Below are 18480 nucleotides of genomic sequence, written 5' to 3'. Positions count from 1 at the left end.
CAATAGTTTTTCTGGCTTGATGATTTATTTTCCCTGAGCAGGATGGGTGTGTTTGGCAGTTGGGAAGTAATAAGTTGTAATAAGAACATAGGAGGTCGTTCCCACAGAGGCTTGAGCTGACATCATAAAAACATACACACACACACAACAAGGTACCTGGGGGCCGATGGGGAGGGTGGAGGTGAGCAAACCGGTGAGGTGGGATGGGTGGGGTATTTGTCTTTAAGACCATTGGCTAATGGCAGCGCGGGGGACGCACCTGCAAGCGGCAGAGCCCAAGGAGATTGGCTGCAACCTGAAAATTACACCTGTGGGGGGAAAGAGGAGGAGGGGAGGTCATGCTACATGTAAACCAAGCCCTTTACAAATTCAGCCTCTGTCTTCTTGAGGAGCTTAAACGCTTCACACCGCCGATGAGGGCTCACGGAAAAAAACAAGTTTTGCTCTGGCAGCAGGATGATGACTGACGCGCTTCGAAATGGTTGGCTGTGTTCCGGGGTTTGGCTTGTCTTATGACTCTACGCCTGCATCTACGTGACGAGGACAGCTTTTTTTCCCCCTTAACTTTCTAATCACCGTCCAGAGGTCGACTGTCCTTCAGCGGGAGCAGGACCACGAAAGACTAGCCAACAGGGCGTCAGGAGCCCGCATACAATGATGCCTCTTGTCTGGGGTTTCTGGATCGATGACCACACCTGGGAACGACTGGGTAAATTCACAAATGCGATCCCCTCTTTGTCTTCATTCTCCATCTTTAAAGTTTGTGCTGTTGTCATTACCTGTTGCTCAGCGGCGGCAGAGTTAGAACTTTAAGGACAATCGGTAGATGGCTAAGAGCAGGAAATGTACGACAAACAAATTAGGTCATCGCGTGAAGCCCTCGGCAGTTGCGTGCTGATATAGGAGGGTCCAGGTAGTTTCAATGGGGAGCGAAAATAATGTGTATCAAATTTCAGCTCCATTTAAGCAGAGAGAAAGAAGAGGAAACAATAGAGGCTAACGCTCATTCCTAAACTGGATAGACCAGTTGGGGCAGGTAAAGGCAAACTGCCAGACTTGTCAAAGGATATGAAGCTAGACGCTGATTCCTTCTTTTACAGACTTAAACATGCTTAACGAGGAGACAACCACGACACTACGGTATGAAACATCTTCACAAATCCATAGCATGACAGTAGTAGCCGATTATTTAACAAACATTTCTGTTAATTTAAGCGAAAATTCATATCAACTTAATTAGTAACTTTTTTTCCTTCAACCTGTTGAACTGTAAATCCGTTGACAACATTATCCAGCCTTTTCCCCTCGCGTTTAACCTACGGGTTTTCTCTTTTGGCTTTTCAACTTTGACTCAACACTGCCCGTTTCAGATGTGGAAGAGAGTCAGACAGACGTAAAATGTCTGCTCATCCGTTTTCCGTACCTTTGAGGTTTAGTACAAGTTGAGACAGGAGTTGGAATTATCAGAGCAGAGCATTTTCACAAGATAGAAGGTATACATTTAGTTTCCTAGGCTGCTATTAACATGCTTTCAAGCAGTGGCGGACTGTGGAAGTCCGAAACGGAGAAGGGAAAATGGAGGGAAAATGTCGACTGCTTACTGTACAGCGACAACTGCAGAGCGAGGTGGAAGGTTGTGATTGGTGGAAAGTGAAACATTTGTTCATTTCTTTCATACAGTAGAATAGCTGCGAGTCACATGAGTGCCAGTTGCCCTGCTGGTGTATTGCAACAGGGCGGGAAGTACTGAATAGAATTTCAGTGGGGTGACATTTAATCACCAGCAAGCCAGAAAAAAGTGGCAGATACTTATTTTACATTGTTTGCTCATGTTTGAGGCACAGGTCTGACCTGAAAGGGAAGTGTAAGTCTTATCGCCTCATGGGGTGAGAGGTTAAATTCAAGCTGCAATACGATTGCAGGGTGAATGACACTGCATTAAGGGTCAGGACTATTTAAGGAAACTCGGTGCTAGGCTAGGCTAGTACTTTTTTTCTTTTTTTTAAACCAAGGAAAAATTACATCATCAGTAAATACTTTCTGAATTAAAGTTAAAAACAAAAAAATTCCACTTTTGGGATTAAACACAAATTTTCTACTTGGATTTTTGTTTGTTTTGGGGTTAAACACTTAATCAGGAGTAATGCTATCTCCCACCAGGGACATGGCACCATGTTAAAAAGTAATTATTTAACTTTTTTCATATTCATAACTTAGCTAATAAAGCTGTATTCCAGGGGGAGGAGCTTAAAAAGTCTGGTAGGAAAAGCTTAAATCTCGTTTTTTGGTAGTCAAATTTTTTTTGAATATTTTAGTCAAAATGGGGGAGGTGAAGTGACGAGGGCGAGACTGGGCTGGCCAAAGGAGCAACAGTTTTAAAAAAGACAAAAGTATAGCTAGTCCATCACAGTGTGCACATTTAAAATCATTAGCAAGCAACTTGAGTGGCACACGGATGATAAGCAGTATCGTAGCCTAAATGTCACCACGCAGCTCCTCAGTAGTCTGAAGGGCCAATTAGGTGGCACTGAGATAAGGTCTGGAGTTAAATAAGGTTTTGGGTTTCCCTGCCATTGTTTTCTCACAAAGACAGCAACTATTGATTAAGGGCCAGGCCAGTTTACCTATCAGGTTGTTCACTTCACAGCAGAGTCGCATTCCAGCAGAGAGGGCAGAGTTACCTGAGCACGCCTCACATCCAACAGGCAAAAAGCGTGGTTAGCCGCGAGCACAGCTAACTCCCACGGCGCAGAGCACAATGGGAGAAAAGCTTTGCGATACGTTGACATAAGTTGGAGCAGAAGAGGAAGTATATGGACAAACGCGGGGCAAACAGAGAGGACGTAGGAGCTGGTTAGATATTTGAATACTGACACACGACATGCTCTGCTTTAATAAGGTACTGTTATTTTCACAGCTTGTTTCTACCAGCTTCAAATTTCTAGGCTAATCTTTGTTTCCCCTCTTTCTTTTTCTCTCTTGCTCTTGTCTTTCTCAGAGGGCCTGCAGCACTGGTTTATAATGCTGATGATTAACTAAATAGTCTGGGAGAGCAGGTCTGCTTGGCTTTCTCATTTCATGGGGCCTGCCTGACCGGGAGGAAGACGGAGTGTTCTCAGGCAGCGGGCTGGAAACTCAAGATCTTTTTTCTTTCTTCTTCAGCTCCATCCCTCTAAACGTGCTCACTTTACTTTGGTTTTGTTGCATTCTTTCCTTGGGGTACTTTTCATGACGGTAAGGTTACAGGTGCATTCTCAGCTTCCTTCCCCCGAACTTTTCACTCCCTTATACTCTTTTCTTCTCCCTCCCCCCTCTGTACTCTACTTTAGCATTGCTTTAAGGATGACTGTTAGGCTGCTCTTGCCAAAAATGCCTCAAAATTAGTTGCTTTTAAAAGGACAAAGATTTAAAATCGAAGGTTTAGTCTTTAATTAATTCTTTTTTTGTAGGTAAAAGTGTACTCGCCACACGTATTATTAGAGAATAATGATGTACACTCAAATTTCAGTATAGGGTGTGAAGATTTCACGCTTTATACCTGTGAATGATCCACGTTATTCAGTAAAGGAGGGCTGTTTCAGTGACCTTCTGCATACACAGCACTGGTCAGGTCGGGCTGAGCAGCATTCCATCAACCTTTCATCACTCGGCAAACACAAAGACAACGGCCCGAAAGGTCCGCCAGTGGAAAAGAGAAAAAAAGAGGTTTTCCTTTCTTTAAATTCATTAAACATCTGTTGAAACAGCTCTCTTACCACGCTGCTTTAATCGAACAAGAATAGTATGTTACAACCTAAAACAAACAGCAAGGATACAGTGTGACGTTGGTGAGAGAGAGCTCCCCGAGGGCTAACATGCCTTTGAGGCTGAAGGATGTGCGCAACTTGTAGTGTTTGAAATTAGTAACTGCCATGTATTGTGTGAAAAGCAGCCTTCCCAACCTTGCCGTGCCATAGATTTAGACTAGTCAGAACAGGTTTTGGCAATCATTAACAACCACTGTGGCCCAGTCTTCTGTGACAGCAAGTTTAAGCTAAATACCCCAACCACAACAAGGGCTCAGCAGTTACACAGCAGAGAGGTCGTCTGTAGATATGGACTTCCCCCTGCTACCATTTCCTGTACTATTTTCAGCAATGTATGGCTGTTTGGTGGGCTCTGTGGTGGTTAAGTTCAGAAGTTTAGTGGAGCTGAAAAGTTGCATATTTTTACGTGTCTTTGAGCTAAATTCTTAACATTTAATGTGATAAAGTTGAATTTCCCTGTTTTTTTTTTTTGTTCTTTTCTTCTTCTTTTTTTTTTTTTTAGAGAAAACTCTTTAAGATTTCCATTTATTGAAGGTTAATGAATGAATGATGACCTCACGAACTTTAGGCGGTGTCAGACGTGTTTTGGGTGATTATCTCCATCTTACGAGGCAGCATTGGATATCATCACTTTCTCTAATACTGCCTGGTAATGATGATGATAGCCATCTGCCGACTACAATCATATCAACCGCTCTATCATTGTTTGGTGGCAACTTGCTCCCATTCTGGGCCCTGTGGATCAGCTCAAATGCTTGAGCAGTGACAGAAATGGCTCTCAGGATCCATCTTACCTGACAGTGCTGGACTGTACTACTGTTGTTCTAACACTGTCTGGTAACGATGTTTTCTGGGTGACTGCGTGGTCTCCGGTATGTAAATGACAAATATTGTGAAGGGCAGCTGAACTCTTCGAGGCATTTTGATGTGGTCGCTGAAGGGCACATTTCACAAAGCACACTGCTCGGTGTGCTCACATTTTACTCGCATGTCGATTCCAGGTAAAGTTTGCAGTCTTTTGTTTACAGTAGACTTGCGTTGCCTCAGGCTGTACCGAATTCTGTCTGAGTCCAGCGAACTACTATAGTTCTTAGGCTTTTCCCTAATATATTCTTGTGAGAGCAAGTAGATCTCTAATACAGTAAGTCCTGAAAGTCAGCTCTTTAACTTATCTCCCAACCTCCCTTTAAAAAAAAAAAACGTTAATGGCAACCCCACCCCAAGTTAAAGAATAGCAGTCAGTTGATGGTTCCACCGGTCCTGCAGGGCCTCATTTCCTTGTTCCCTCCCCTGAACAGTGTTGGTCTTTGTGCTGTATGGCAGCGATTGGTCCACCTAGCCCTACCTGCGTGGCACATCCTGGAACTGACACATGAGCTCACCTGAGAGTGCCTTACTGCATAAAAAAACCCAACACAGCTATAGAGTCATTTATAGACTATAGCCTTTTCCCAGCTTTCCAAGGCTTGTCTACCAGGAATTTTAAGCAGATATAAAACTGACTTCCTATAATACATTGGAAGTTTAACTTCCAATTAATTTCTGTGCTGTTGACTTAGAACAGAGGAGATTAAATACACCGTTTTACACAATGAACACTTTCCATCATCGGGATAGATGTGAATGTCATGGGTAAAGTCTTCAAACAGACGTCAGAAACAAAAGCAAATAATAGACATGAAGCAAGCAGAAACCTAGTGTTTGCAGAAGGAGGGAGAATTACCCCACAAATATTGAGCCACACCTTTATTTGCTCATCTAGCTCCATTATCTAAGCCGCAGAAACATGGAATTGTATTTTGTCCCTCCAGTTATCCCCCTTTTCTCTGGATTTCATCATTTAATTTGCGTTAATGTAAAAATGTAGCCAAACCGGAAAGCAAAAAGTCAAGCTAGCCAAGCGTACTTTGCTTTTTTTCTCCCCTTGGTCTGTTTACCTGTGGCTTTGACTCTTTCTGCATGCTTGGCAAAGTAAAATGGAAAAAATGACTTAAGGTACAATGTAGTGTTTACAGAATCTATGATCGCAGCAAAAGAGGAACTGCTCATTTCAGCCTGTTTCTGCAACACTGTTCTCTTCCCTCCAGCTTTCATCTTCCTCTTTGCACAGGTGAAAGCTCAGAAGTCATCCTTCCAGCCTGTTGATTGGCGTCTTACCAGACATGGTTAGATGTAATTATTGGTGTCTAATACTGTCTGGTAATGCCGTCCATTAAATGGCATTACCTTCTGCTCTCTTACTTCCTATTCTCACACTCTCATGCATCTGACTCTCAGCGTATTGACAAAGGGCAATCCAGGGAAGCACATCAGCATATTAACAGTAGTGGCAGATGGGGCTGAGTGATGACTATGGAACTATGATCCATGCGCTGGAAGATGGTTTGATTTTTTGGTGGTTTCTTCCATGTGCCTTGAGTCAAAGTTTCTCAATTGAGCAGCAGTTCAAGATAAGGTTGGACTTTTAGGGGTCTTTGTGCTGTAATCTGGCTTCTGACAGGAATGTTAATGTGAATATGATGTAAAAAAGAAAAAAAGGATTAGAAATTGTGTAACGTTTCTGTTGAAAGATCGGCGTTCTTACTCTTACCGCAATAACTAAATTCCTTTTGGGAACTTGGATTTTCTCCAGCTACAGAAGAACAATGCGCACAGTTTTCAAAACTCTCACACACACTCTGTACATAGAAACTGTATCTAATGTGGTATGTTGTAAAGAAAAAAATCATTTAAATAAAGATGGATAATAATGAAAATGTTCCTTTTGTTTGCTTGTTTTTTTTCTCTCGTGAAAAGTGACTTTCAGAATAATTTTTAACCATTTACCGCAGATTTCCAGGGCCCTGGCTCTTTGCTGCAGTTTCTCTGGTAATTGTGAACTGTTCCCCCGGCCACACCGGAATGCCGAGCCCCAGTCAGGTGTGGATCAGGTTACCGCTGAACAGAGCTTCTTTTTAAATGCCTCAATTTACCCATGAGGTCTCCCCCCCACTATCAGCTAAGCCTTCATTGTGTCCCGCTCTATAGCAGCACAGAGACTAGCTTGGTAAAACTGCCAGGGTACCGGCCGACTTAAGTTTACACATTCAGTCAGTATAGGCAGTGATTAAAATCATAACTTTATTTTTTCATATATGCTGTTACCTCGCTCTCAGAAAAACAGGCAACAGACACACACACAGGAGGTATGGAGGTGGTATTTAATTAAGCGTGTTCACTCAGGGGCTCAGTGGGTAAGCAGCTATGGTTTTTATCAGTGAGAACGCAAACACAAAAAAACATTTAATATGACGTACCTAGGGCCTCGTTGAGCTCCCAGTCTGTGGAATGAGTTGGTCAGTTCCTTTTTATGCGTCAGTGTGTGTTTGTGTGTTTGACAAACACTAAAGGTAAAATTAAGAAAAGCTAAATGTAAGGGGAATGTGTTTATTCAGTAACCAAAAACCTGTTAATTTTAGCATTTAGTTTATTTTAGTAGCAATGTTTTCTTTTTCAGCGCCTGTTTAATCATTCATTAGTCAAAGCTTTATTTTAAATTGCTACACTGCTTGTTTTTCATTATGAAGGATTTTTTGTGAGGAAAGGTTTTTGAAAGGTTTAGTATTTAACAGGTTAAATACAGCATGAAATCTTAAAGCTCAGCCAACATGATCAGCAGGTTCTCCTTTCACTCTGATCAAACACACAATGGTATCTGTTTAACAACTTAGGGGGAACAACAAAGCAAAATTATGCTGAGTCATTGTGTGCACGCACCTTTAAAATAGTACCCTGTGTTTCCTACTGTAAATGACACATTACACATTACATTACATTTTTTTTAATATATGGCCTTCAGTTCAATAAATAAATAATACTCGATTTATTTCAGGGCTGGAAAGATCACAGAAGTAAATACAATTACCAATCAATTCAGTATTTTTGACACTGCAATTTTCAAATGTCATATGCAAAGGTGTTATTTATTAGTTCTTTTCAAAATGTTTGTTGTGAAAAGCCCTTTTGTGGCGGTGCATACTTACAGGGCATCAAAGTAATATGGTCTAAGTATTATTTGTGGTGTTGCAGTGAAGGTATATGAAGAATGAAACTGTGTAAATCCTATGAATGGTAAAGTAGAAATTGCTGTAAAATATTGTTGCATTAATGCTCCTAAACATTACCAATATGCTTTTTTTAAATGATGGGGAAACAAACAAATCAAGAGTGTGACATTTCTATGTGAGCTGGTAAACTAATATGAAAGGAAGCACAATTTTGAAATGACTATCTTTTTAAACCATTATGACAGCGTATGTATGCTCTACCTACATATTATTTTGTCCCTCCACAAGCTGCAAGTGTTTTAGCTCTTAGCTTATTGGTGGTTTAGACTGAACTTAAAGACACGGAGTTAAAATGTGTCAGAAATAATTAATTTAAGACTTTAAGTACAATTACTGCTGTAGTTAGCTCCTCCCTTTGTGACGTCTCACCGCTGAATCACATTACTAACTGGCGGAGGGCCTGTAAAGAATTCCTGCGCTGGTCTGTGCATGCTTACTGCAGTCAAACCAGATTCCTGTATTAGTGTTGGCTGTGGATGAGAAGTCTAGACTCACTTAGCTGGGTTATCCACTGAAGTGGAACAGGAGCACAACGGGCAGCTAAACGGCTGTGACATACCTGCACGTGCTGACGCACAGTAAGAGTAAAAAGCTGGCACACTCGAGTGTATCAAGGTGTGGAGCTGATTACAGGTTTTGGTAGAAGCATTGCTAGATTATAGGAAATATCTTATTTAATCCATGTGAGAAATACTCGCTTTCACTGTTTTTGTTTTTATCAGCAACAAGCTGCAATTTGTGAGCAAATGCCTTCATTAGAAACACTGAGGAGTATCTTTTCATCTATCTATTTCATAAACTATACTATCTTTGTTTGGTTAATTCTAAAACGCATTAAAGACAGGATAATCGTAGCTTTTACAAAGATTCAATTCATAATTTAGCAGCAATATAATCAGTCATTTATTGTCAGGTCAGCGTTTGAAGAACGCAGATAAAGACATATAAGATGTGACAGACTTATCACACACCGTACATACCTGCATGGAGTTTGCAGGTCCATAGAAGGTAAATAACTAACACAAAATAGCTTTAACTTCGTTACTTACTCAGGATATCTCTGACAGGACATCTCTGATACTGCTTTTTTGTTTTTCCTATCATTGAGAAACACAAAATGTTGAGTGTGTGATTAAATGATGTATGATATACCTTAATTTTTTTTTATTATTATTATTGAGCACATTGTCATTTTACTTCCAAAGCTGATGAAAAATAATTTTCTACTTCCTCTTATTCAAAAGTTAAGTAGCTATTTAGGATGCAAACATTAGTATTGGTCTGTTCGACCATAAAATATTCTTTGTTATTAAGAACAAATCAAACTTACATAATTTGGATACTGCTGCAGGGCAAATTCACAAAATACACTGCTGTGAACACACATATTTTACTTAGCTAGCTAACAACTTTTAGCTAACTTAGTTTAACATGGAGGAACATAATAATTACAACAGGAGCACGCCATAACATAGTCAAGTTGTACAGAAGCTATCAGAAGCTCTGGTAGTTACAGGTTGTCTGCTGGACAAAGAAAAGCGCCTGGTGTCAGTTAACGTTAAGCTTCTGAAGTCATCTGAAAGCCTGACAGCTAATATGCACAACTGTTGGTGCTGCAGTAAACATTAAACTTGCGCCTCCTGTGGGCAAGAAAAGTAATTACAGCAACAGCTCAGAAGAAAGGAAAGTCGGACCTTAACAAGAAGCGGTAAGTTTATAAGTGTAAACTTTGGTAGTTTCAGCTGATCAGCATGCAGAACACAATGCACTGTAATAATTTTTTTTTTTTTTTTTTAGAAAAAGCATGCAAAATTTTAAAAAAAAAATCTGTGAAACTGTGAGGCCACGAAAGGTGAACCGCGTTATAGCGAGAGACCACTGTATTTTCTAAAGATTTGGAGGTGGATATTTTTGAATTTACTTCCAAGTTGAAATTTTGAGATACGGAACCAAGCTTTAAAGCAGCAACCAAAAATTGTACCCAAGCTTCCATAATTTGCACATTAAAAAAATAAAACACTCGCAGTGAAACTATCTGTATGTTAGCCTATAGCAGCAGCTGTTTGTTTGTTTGTCACTTTTTTCTCAGACTGTTGATAAACTCTGACTCGCACAGATATGCTTTAACCCCCAAAACATTGCAAAAATAATTGTTAAGGTTTACTTAATAATAAATAGTTCATGACGCTAATGTTAGCTTGTTCAGTTATAGCTAGAAGATTTAATGTCTTAATGTTGGGTTTTAATAATCAAATCTTTTAAATGTCATAAACCAAGTAACATTAGTTGGTAGCCTCTCAGCTAGATTTTCGTTTTCACAACGTGACAGAATTTAGATTCAAATATACCAAATGAATGAATCTAGCTGCTTAAACTAGAAGTTGCTGTTCTTTAGCTTTTGCTAGTAGCAACAAAGTGAAATATAAAAGGATAACATAACAAGTACTGTCATGTTCTTGTCAAAGATTTTTGTTTTTATTTATGAGTCATTTTCCACTTAAAAATCAAGCGGTGTCCTCCTGTGTCTTCTCATAGCTTTAAAGGGTGTAACCAACACAATTAACAATTTTTTATACCTTATGTTCCCGAACTTGGAATTCTTTGGAGATTCCTTCTAAATCTCTAAACAAGGCACTCTGGAACTGCATGCACAGTAACTTAGGTCTGATGCATATGACAGGAGAGCTAATTAAGTTTTAAAACTTTTACTTTGAAATGATCAAAATTACATTGTTACATTGTTGCACTGCTTCACTGAGTGAATGGGTTAAATGCAGAGAGGAATTTCCCCACAGGGATCAATAAAGTATACATTATTATTATTATAAATTAAAAAAAAAACTGTATGCTCTCATGCCTAATGCAGCTCTCCACCTTACTCCGCTGCACATGACATCACTCACCATAGTAAAGGGAACAACAACAACAACCAGTCAAATACACATATTCTTATCATCCTACATTTTGATCTTCTTATGTAAGAGGTAGGACTGAATCATCAAGTTTGTACAAAATTGTATTGTGACTCTTACACTTATAGCACTCTTACTTACTAACAAGTAAAAGCAATATAGGCAACACGTGTTCATGCTTGTTAGACGGCTGTTTCAGAACAAAGGACAAAATGTACAATTCCACTTGCACATTTTCCCATATCATTGTTATTCTCTGTGAAATTCGATGTCTTTCTGTTTCCGTGTTGTACTTGTCACCAGAGGGAACAAGTAGATATCGACCCTGGGAACGCAGTGTCGCCCCTCGATACTACAGCCCCCTGTGCTCTGCTGCTGTAATCCTGTAAGGAAACCATGAATAGCAGCAGCGAGCGCGAGAGACCCTATTCAGACAAGCTTTTCTTTGCATCGTAACTCAACTCCATTTCTTCCGCTATAACACCTTGACAAGGAGAATCCCTCTAAATAATGGGTTGTGTGGGGACACCATTGCTGCAGGGTGCATCCCTGTAATTGCGGCGCACTTCCTGGTTTGAGTCAGTTGAGATGACATGGGAATAGGTGAGCCTTCAAAGAAACACAAAACTTAAGTTGTCACTGCCCCAAGCTAGGACAGTCACTAAGAGTCACACACACCTAACGATATATTCCTGTATTTTAAATTCACTAACCCACTGTCTTTCTGGCATATTCTATCTGATGTGGGTTTTTTTTTCTTACAATAAGGCCCAGGAGTATGAGTATCAGTGGAGCACCACCCACAGAAAGTTAAACTACCTTAATGGAAAGAAAAAGAAAGGAAAAGTAAAAAGTGTCATATCTCCCACACCCTTTACCAACAAATGGAGGTCAAAGGAAAGATATGAATTCAGGTATAAATAATGAAAGACAGGATTAAAAAAAAGGGATGGTGACATTAATTACACAAGTTTATTCACTAAAATTCATATATGAGCACACACACAGACACACACACAGACACACAAATGTACACAGTCTCTTAGCAGATGGTGAACCATGAGGTTGTAAAACAAGCCTGTTCTCTTTGTCCACCTACGCAGCACTTTGCACAGTGTGTCTATCAGATGGCGGCTCTTTATCAAGGTGTGGCTCACACTGGCTCCACACAAAGCTCTGTTAAACAAGAATATGGGAGGCCTCCTTGTAACAACTGGGGTGTTGTGGCTGGACTAGTTTTATTGCCAAGCAGCTCCCTCTTATAGCTGGTCTTTTGCACTTGGGCATTTACACTTTTACAGCCATATGTGTATAAATAACTCAACTGATCAGACTGGCAACTTCCTTCTTTTACATTTGATTTATCACAGAAGATAATTGTGATGCAAAAAAACAAACCAGATCAATAGAGCCAAAATCACGCTGACTCACAGTTTGGTTGTCCTTTTATCAGGTTACAGATGGTAAGTCAAACCAAACTTGATGTATGCTCTGAAAAGCACAATACTTTGGTCCATATGGCTGCTCCCAGTGTGCTTATGTTGCTCGTGGTTGCCCCTCTGTATGTGTAATTATATGGTTGCATGTGTGCTGGGTCTAAAAGGTACCCACCCCTGTCAATTATCAGGCTGTTTGGAGGAAGAGAGAAGATTATGCATAATTGCCAGCCATAGCTGGGCCTGGGTGTTTCCCCCAGAGTCAAATCACTGAGACAGAAGGTGATTAGTGGATTTGCCATGCGAGCAGACTAATGCTATGTTGCTCAACTGCATACCTGCTGCTGGATTTGGCACTAGACTTTATGATTAATGATGATGTCTGGAAGTATCAAGAACGATTCGCCTTGGATGAAGTAGTTTTACAATAAATTAATGTTCACATTAAATTATGTCTTAGTTTAATGGGACACTTGGGTTTATTTTTATAACTTAGATTTCTAACTTAAATTGTGTAAACTGGACCTAAAGATATAGGGTAGGCCACAGGTGGGACGATGTCTTGTATAGCACTTACTTAGTACTTATTCACCCATTGATATAAGCACTTTATTCTTCTACATCTTAACGGTTGCTATCTACTATTCACACACGCAAATTTGACCCAAGTTACACTTTGGCCAGACTGGAGTAGCCAGAGCTCAAGCCACCAGCCTTCAGATTAGCAGATGACCTGCTCTACCTCCTGTCCTACAGACAACCCAATGTAAAAGATGGAGACCGGTGTATCTAAAGCAAACAAGTCCCCTGAAATGATTTCTTTTAGATGTTAATGACACTGAGCCAGTTGAGAACACTATTTTACCTACCAGGCCACCCTGGAAAACTGGCAAATCCATTTTGATTGACACAGTGCTCTCATGTTACCATAGGGTCCACACAATAGAGGCTTACGGGCAATAAATAATGAATGAAGCTAAACTTAGAGGTCCGGTTGGTGTGGGATACACAATCTTGACTTGTTAGTTTGTGTTGTAAGATTCAATCTACAAGTAGCAACTGTTGCTAAGGGTCCCATTACCCGAGTAACTGGTGATTGTTTACATTACTAGTTGGTTTTCTTGCTTTCATTGTGCGATACTGTGGCTAACTTTAGACTAAACTGCCGACAGACCATGTGATTGCGCCCCTGTCGAGTCTGTCCTTCAGTCTGTGGGTTTAACTGTTTGTCTTGGCCCTGCAGTTGGACTATAAGGTTGAGTGCACTTGGCAGAAGAAGAGTAAGCTGACAAGTTTTTCAGGGAGCCCTGATGTCTGTGTGTGTGAAGCTGTAGTTGCAGGTAAACCGTTTTACTTTTGAATAGCTGTAGTAGTTCTGCTCCTGCTTTCCAACATAAATACCTACGTACATTTATGTTACTCACACAAAACAACAGTAAAAGGACTAACAGAGCTAATTTCTTATTAAACCACAGCAAACGGTAAAGCCATACAACTATTTATCACATTTCCACTGCTACTATTTGCATACTAGATCAGCATACCAGCCTGATTACATGCTGTTGGTACAGGAAGCAGGCCACCTACGTACGCTTACTTCATTTTTTTCCTTTATTCACCATTTTCTAGAAGACCAGTGACATGGTGCTGCAATTTCAGCATAACATAATTAGGCACATTAAACTTCACATGTCATCATATTGTAAGCTTTTGGAGGGAGATCACTTTAAAAGAGCAACACTGACAAATTGAAGTTAAATTGGCAGTTTGGGCGGATGCATAATTAAAATGCACTTCAGGAAGAGTATTTATTAAGAGTTATTCTCTGCCATTATGAACCTGTTTGAAGTATGAACAGTGTGATGCTCAAATAATATAATAGTAAAAAATATGCACATACGAAACAGGGAAAATACTATGAATGAAGCGTACTCTACAGTAGTACTTCTCCTCTTGTTCCGCTCTTTATGCCAACAGGATCACTGTGAATCAAAAGAGCTCCTCCCACTTTCTAATTATGGATCAATAATAAATTACCCCAGCGACCTTCGTCAGAGCAAAGAGATGTCATCAAAGTGCTCCGTGGATCCCTGCAGTTATGGTCAGGATGCAGCAGAGACCAGACTGGAGAAGAAGCGAGGCCAAGAAAAGGAGGAAACAGAAGTTCCCTGTGGAAGCAGCCGGCCTGCAGGAAGTCTGAGGAAGGAGGGACCAGGAAGAGAACAGACACTGCCGCCACAGACACAGACCTGGAAAGAGAGACAGACATTTTCCCAATCGTCTGTCAACCAGGAGAGCCAAAGTGGAGGTGTGTGTGGAGTAAAGAGAGCGCCTTATTTTAAATTCTGTCCATAGGGTGATTTTTATTTTAGCACACAAAAATGCAAGTCTGCACATTTTAATCTAATAAAATAAAAACACTATAAGTCAAACAACTTAAATATTCCCCGGAATAGAATAGAATTAATTTCTTCTACCTTTCTGTTGTAAAGAAATGAATCGGTAATGTGTTGTGTTTGTGTATCAGGTCCATGTATAATGGCACAACCCGTCCAGAGGTCCAAGTTAAAGGATTTGTCAGGCAGGCAGATAGAGGAGCCGAGGGGGCCTGGGCCTTTTTACTTTTTTGGAGGAACCAACGGAGCTAAAATGTTAGTATGAATTATTTAATTTCAAAGTAACTGTTGTGGAGAAATGTATGGTGTGATGCTTGAATAAAAAATAGCATGGTATGTATTTTATTTGGGGCCTTTTGTCAGTCTAAAGCTTTTCTAATGTGACCCCTTACTTCTTGTTTGTGGTGTGATTAAAGTCTAAGTGATTTCCTCTGGGACTTTTCCTTCAGAGTGAGCAATTACTGTGAGAGCAGAGGATGGAAGAGGATTTACAACAAGGACAGGGAGGATTTCAATCTCAAGTGGTGCGAGACCAAATCACCAGCCCAGTACTCCAACTTCAGAGAAGGTAGTGGGAATGCAGAGGATATCACCTGGAGCTGGTTTACGATGAAAATATGCAATTTTTGTTGCTTAGCTTAAGAGACAGAACTAAAAGTTGACATGCTAACTAACTAATATTTCAAAATCCTCATTTTTTGTTCCCAGGCAGGCAGTTGATGTACCAGATTCCCAATAACAAGGTGCTCACCACGAAGATCGGTCTCCTCAGCAGTCTTCAACAGTACGAGCGAGTGAGCAGCAGAGTCAGCCATGGTCAAGCACTTAGGTGAGCTGGACATTTATTTTCCTTTCTTTGTCTTTGTCTCTCTCTTGTATCCAAAATGGTTGTTTCTCTTAAAAGCAGACAGGTATATCTCTGTTACCAAATTTTGCAGCTGTGTCAAATCTCCCAGCTTCTATCCGGTACGATTACTGTGGCTCAATAGAAGCCCCACTCTGTAAATAATGATTTAAAACCATATCAGCCTGTGAAACTATTTAATAAACACGCCAAGTAACCTCATCAGATATCTAGCCTCTCCATTGAATCACAGAAGCTTTGTATCGCAGTTATATGCTGGATCTGTGGTTAATTATTAATAGTAAATTAGTTTGATTTTACAACCTGATTTTTTTTTTTTACGTCATACTCGGCAAGGAAATACAATAGTTTTAAAAACAGAACCAAAGAGAGCACCTGTACACTCATAGAAACATGCAGTTAAAAAAAGCTTCACTTATAGTCACAAACATTAAAAATGTACTTCACTTTCATAATTGGGATATGCTGAATGCGACGCAAAGTTATTGTGCAAACATCTGTGTCAGAGCAGGAAGTATTAGATGTAAACTCTGATACTAACCTAATTTTTATGGTAAATGACGTCATGTACAGATGAATACTTTATCTTTGGTAGGAAGGAAAACATGTATGAAAAGGAAAAAAGTCTCCCAACCATTGCCCCCCAAAACTAAAGAGCTAAAGAAGGACAAAGCTAACAGTTTCTTAAACATGCAATACATTTTTTATTTTTTTGTTTTTTTTATTTTACTGCATCTGTAGAGCTATCAGTGTGCATCGCAGAGGCCTCTGTATCAAGCTTAGTTCTGTAAGTTCAATTCAATTCAATTTTATTTATATTGCAACAAATTACAGCAACAGTCACCTCAAAACACTTTATATTGTAAGGTAAAGACCCTATAATAATACAGAGAAAACCCCAACAATCATATGACCCCATATGAGCAAGCGCTTCAACGATAGTAGGGGAAACTCTCTTTGGCGTGAAGAAAGCTCCGGCTGAACCAGGCTCAGGGAGGGGCGGCTATCTGCTGCGACTGGTTGGGTGTGAGGGGAGGAAGACAGGACAAAAGACACACTGTGGAAGAGTTAATAATAACTAAAGATTAAATACAGAGGTGTATAAACACATAGTGAGTGAAGAAGAAACACTCAGTCGATCATGGGAAGCCTCAGCAGCATAGGCCTATTGGAGCATAACCAAGGGAGGATTCAGGCTCACCTGATCCAGTTCTCACTGTAAAGTTTATCAAAAAAGTAAAGTTTTAAGCATAATCCTAAAATTAGAGAAAGGGTTTGTCTTCCAAATCCAAACTGGGAGCTGGTTCCACAGAAGGTGCCTGAAAGCTGAAAACTCTATCTCCCATTCTACATTTAAATATCCGAGGGACCACAAGTAAGCCTGCAGTCGTAGCACGCAGTGCTCTATTGGACTGATACGGTACTATGAGGTCTTTAAGAGAGGCCTGATTAATGAATACCTTGTATGTGAGAAGAAGGATTTTAAATTTGATTCTGGATTTAACAGGGAGCCAATGAAGAAAAGCCAATATGGGAGAAATATGCCCTCTCTTTCTAGTCACTGTGTGCGCTCTTACTGCAGCATTTTGGATCAACTGTAAGCTTGTCAGGAAGTTTTTAGAACAGCTTGATTATAATAACAGTCTATCCTAAAAAGTAATAAATGCATGAATTAGTTTCCAGCATCGCTCTGAGATATGATGTTCCTCATTTTAGAGATATCACACTTTAGAGATAAAAACTATGAACACTGAGTTATTTTAACCAGCTGTTCAGCTTTTAATGTGATTATGTGAAATTATAGTTACAAATATTAAGATTAGAGTACTTCAGTTTCTACAAACAGAATTAAAAGTATACAAGTGGAATTTTATACTAATGCTGGAAAATGTTTCAGTGCTAGTGAGGATATGCAATAATGGACTATTATACCAGTATATAGCAGGAAATATGCCATATTTTAGACTATGTGTGTGTTTTTAGATCTTTTTTTTATTACAAACTTCCTTCAGTTCTTCAGAAAAATCAATTTGCATATATGTAAAGCTTGACTTAAGGCTTTGAAATTATGGTATGACTGGGGTTTGGAATAAATCTGAACATATTCCGAAAACGATGGATGAACAGAACATATGAATGTTGCTGTGGTACACTAAAGATTTTGTATGTTTGTGGCCTGACTTTCTTTTTTGCCTCAAAGCCAGTTTTCCCGCAATCCATGGCACCGACATCCATGTGGGCTTCCTTGTTTGTTTTGTTCTGTTGTAATTCACAGGAGGCTGAAAATGGAAGAGTTCATACCCACTACTTTGCGCATGGATGTGAGGGAAGAGAGAGAGGCTTTCTTTGCCCAACAGGAGGGTAACTGACATCTTACCTAACTACAACAACCTTTTACACATTAGCATTTTGATGCAACAATAACAGTACTGGTTGAACTGGAACATCCTTTAGTTTGCAGGTTTAAAATGAGATCAATCAAACTTGAAATGCATGTTGGGTCACGCATCCAACATTGAAAAGAAAGAAAATCGTTTGTCCTGCGTAGCGTTAAGACAACAGTCGCCTTGGTGAGTGTTTAATCAAGAGGCTGTGGACGCTGGAAAATAATGCACTTCACCTCCCATAAGGCCCTGATAAAATCACCAGGGGAACATGCTGTTGCCATAGAGATGAGTCAGCAGAGGGCAGGGCTGAGACACAAACACAAGGAGAGAGGTGCAGCAGGATGTGAATGCCAAAGAAAATACATTTAATATTAAAGTTGACATTTTTCATGGTAAGCATTGAGGACGAAATAGATTTTTAACACCCACTGTAGTAATTACAGGCACCCAGCATAATGACAGTAGTTGTGCACGGGTTTTGACAAACGGGTTTTGACAAACACGTTTATCACTAAGTAAACAGGACAAGAATACAGACAGCTGCTTTAGATCTGTTGGTGATGGATGAATTT

The 18480-nt window shown here is 39.9% G+C and overlaps 1 protein-coding gene across 7 annotated transcripts in view; it reads left to right on the top strand.

Annotated features, from left to right (window-relative positions):
- ttll10 (tubulin tyrosine ligase-like family, member 10) overlaps positions 1–18480 on the top strand; it is a 33753-nt gene that overhangs the window by 11583 nt on the left and 3690 nt on the right. For 2 of the 7 annotated variants that reach the window (XM_040048043.1, XM_040048042.1), the window contains exons 1-6: positions 292–709; positions 14238–14568; positions 14788–14911; positions 15106–15224; positions 15365–15485; positions 17797–17882. In XM_040048043.1, the coding sequence (XP_039903977.1) occupies positions 686–709; positions 14238–14568; positions 14788–14911; positions 15106–15224; positions 15365–15485; positions 17797–17882 (805 nt within the window). In that variant the 5' untranslated portion in view covers positions 292–685. Of the gene's footprint in view, positions 1–291; positions 710–2998; positions 13601–14237; positions 14569–14787; positions 14912–15105; positions 15225–15364; positions 15486–17796; positions 17883–18480 lie in introns of those variants that run through there. The other 5 variants (XM_040048045.1, XM_040048048.1, XM_040048044.1 and 2 more) reach the window with 5 other exon arrangements.

The sequence above is a fragment of the Simochromis diagramma genome, unplaced genomic scaffold, assembly GCF_900408965.1.
Source record: "Simochromis diagramma unplaced genomic scaffold, fSimDia1.1 OVJJ01000387.1, whole genome shotgun sequence".
Lineage (NCBI taxonomy): Eukaryota > Metazoa > Chordata > Actinopteri > Cichliformes > Cichlidae > Simochromis > Simochromis diagramma.
Note: the sequence above shows the minus strand (reverse complement) of the source record. Positions and strands in the feature narration are given on the sequence as shown.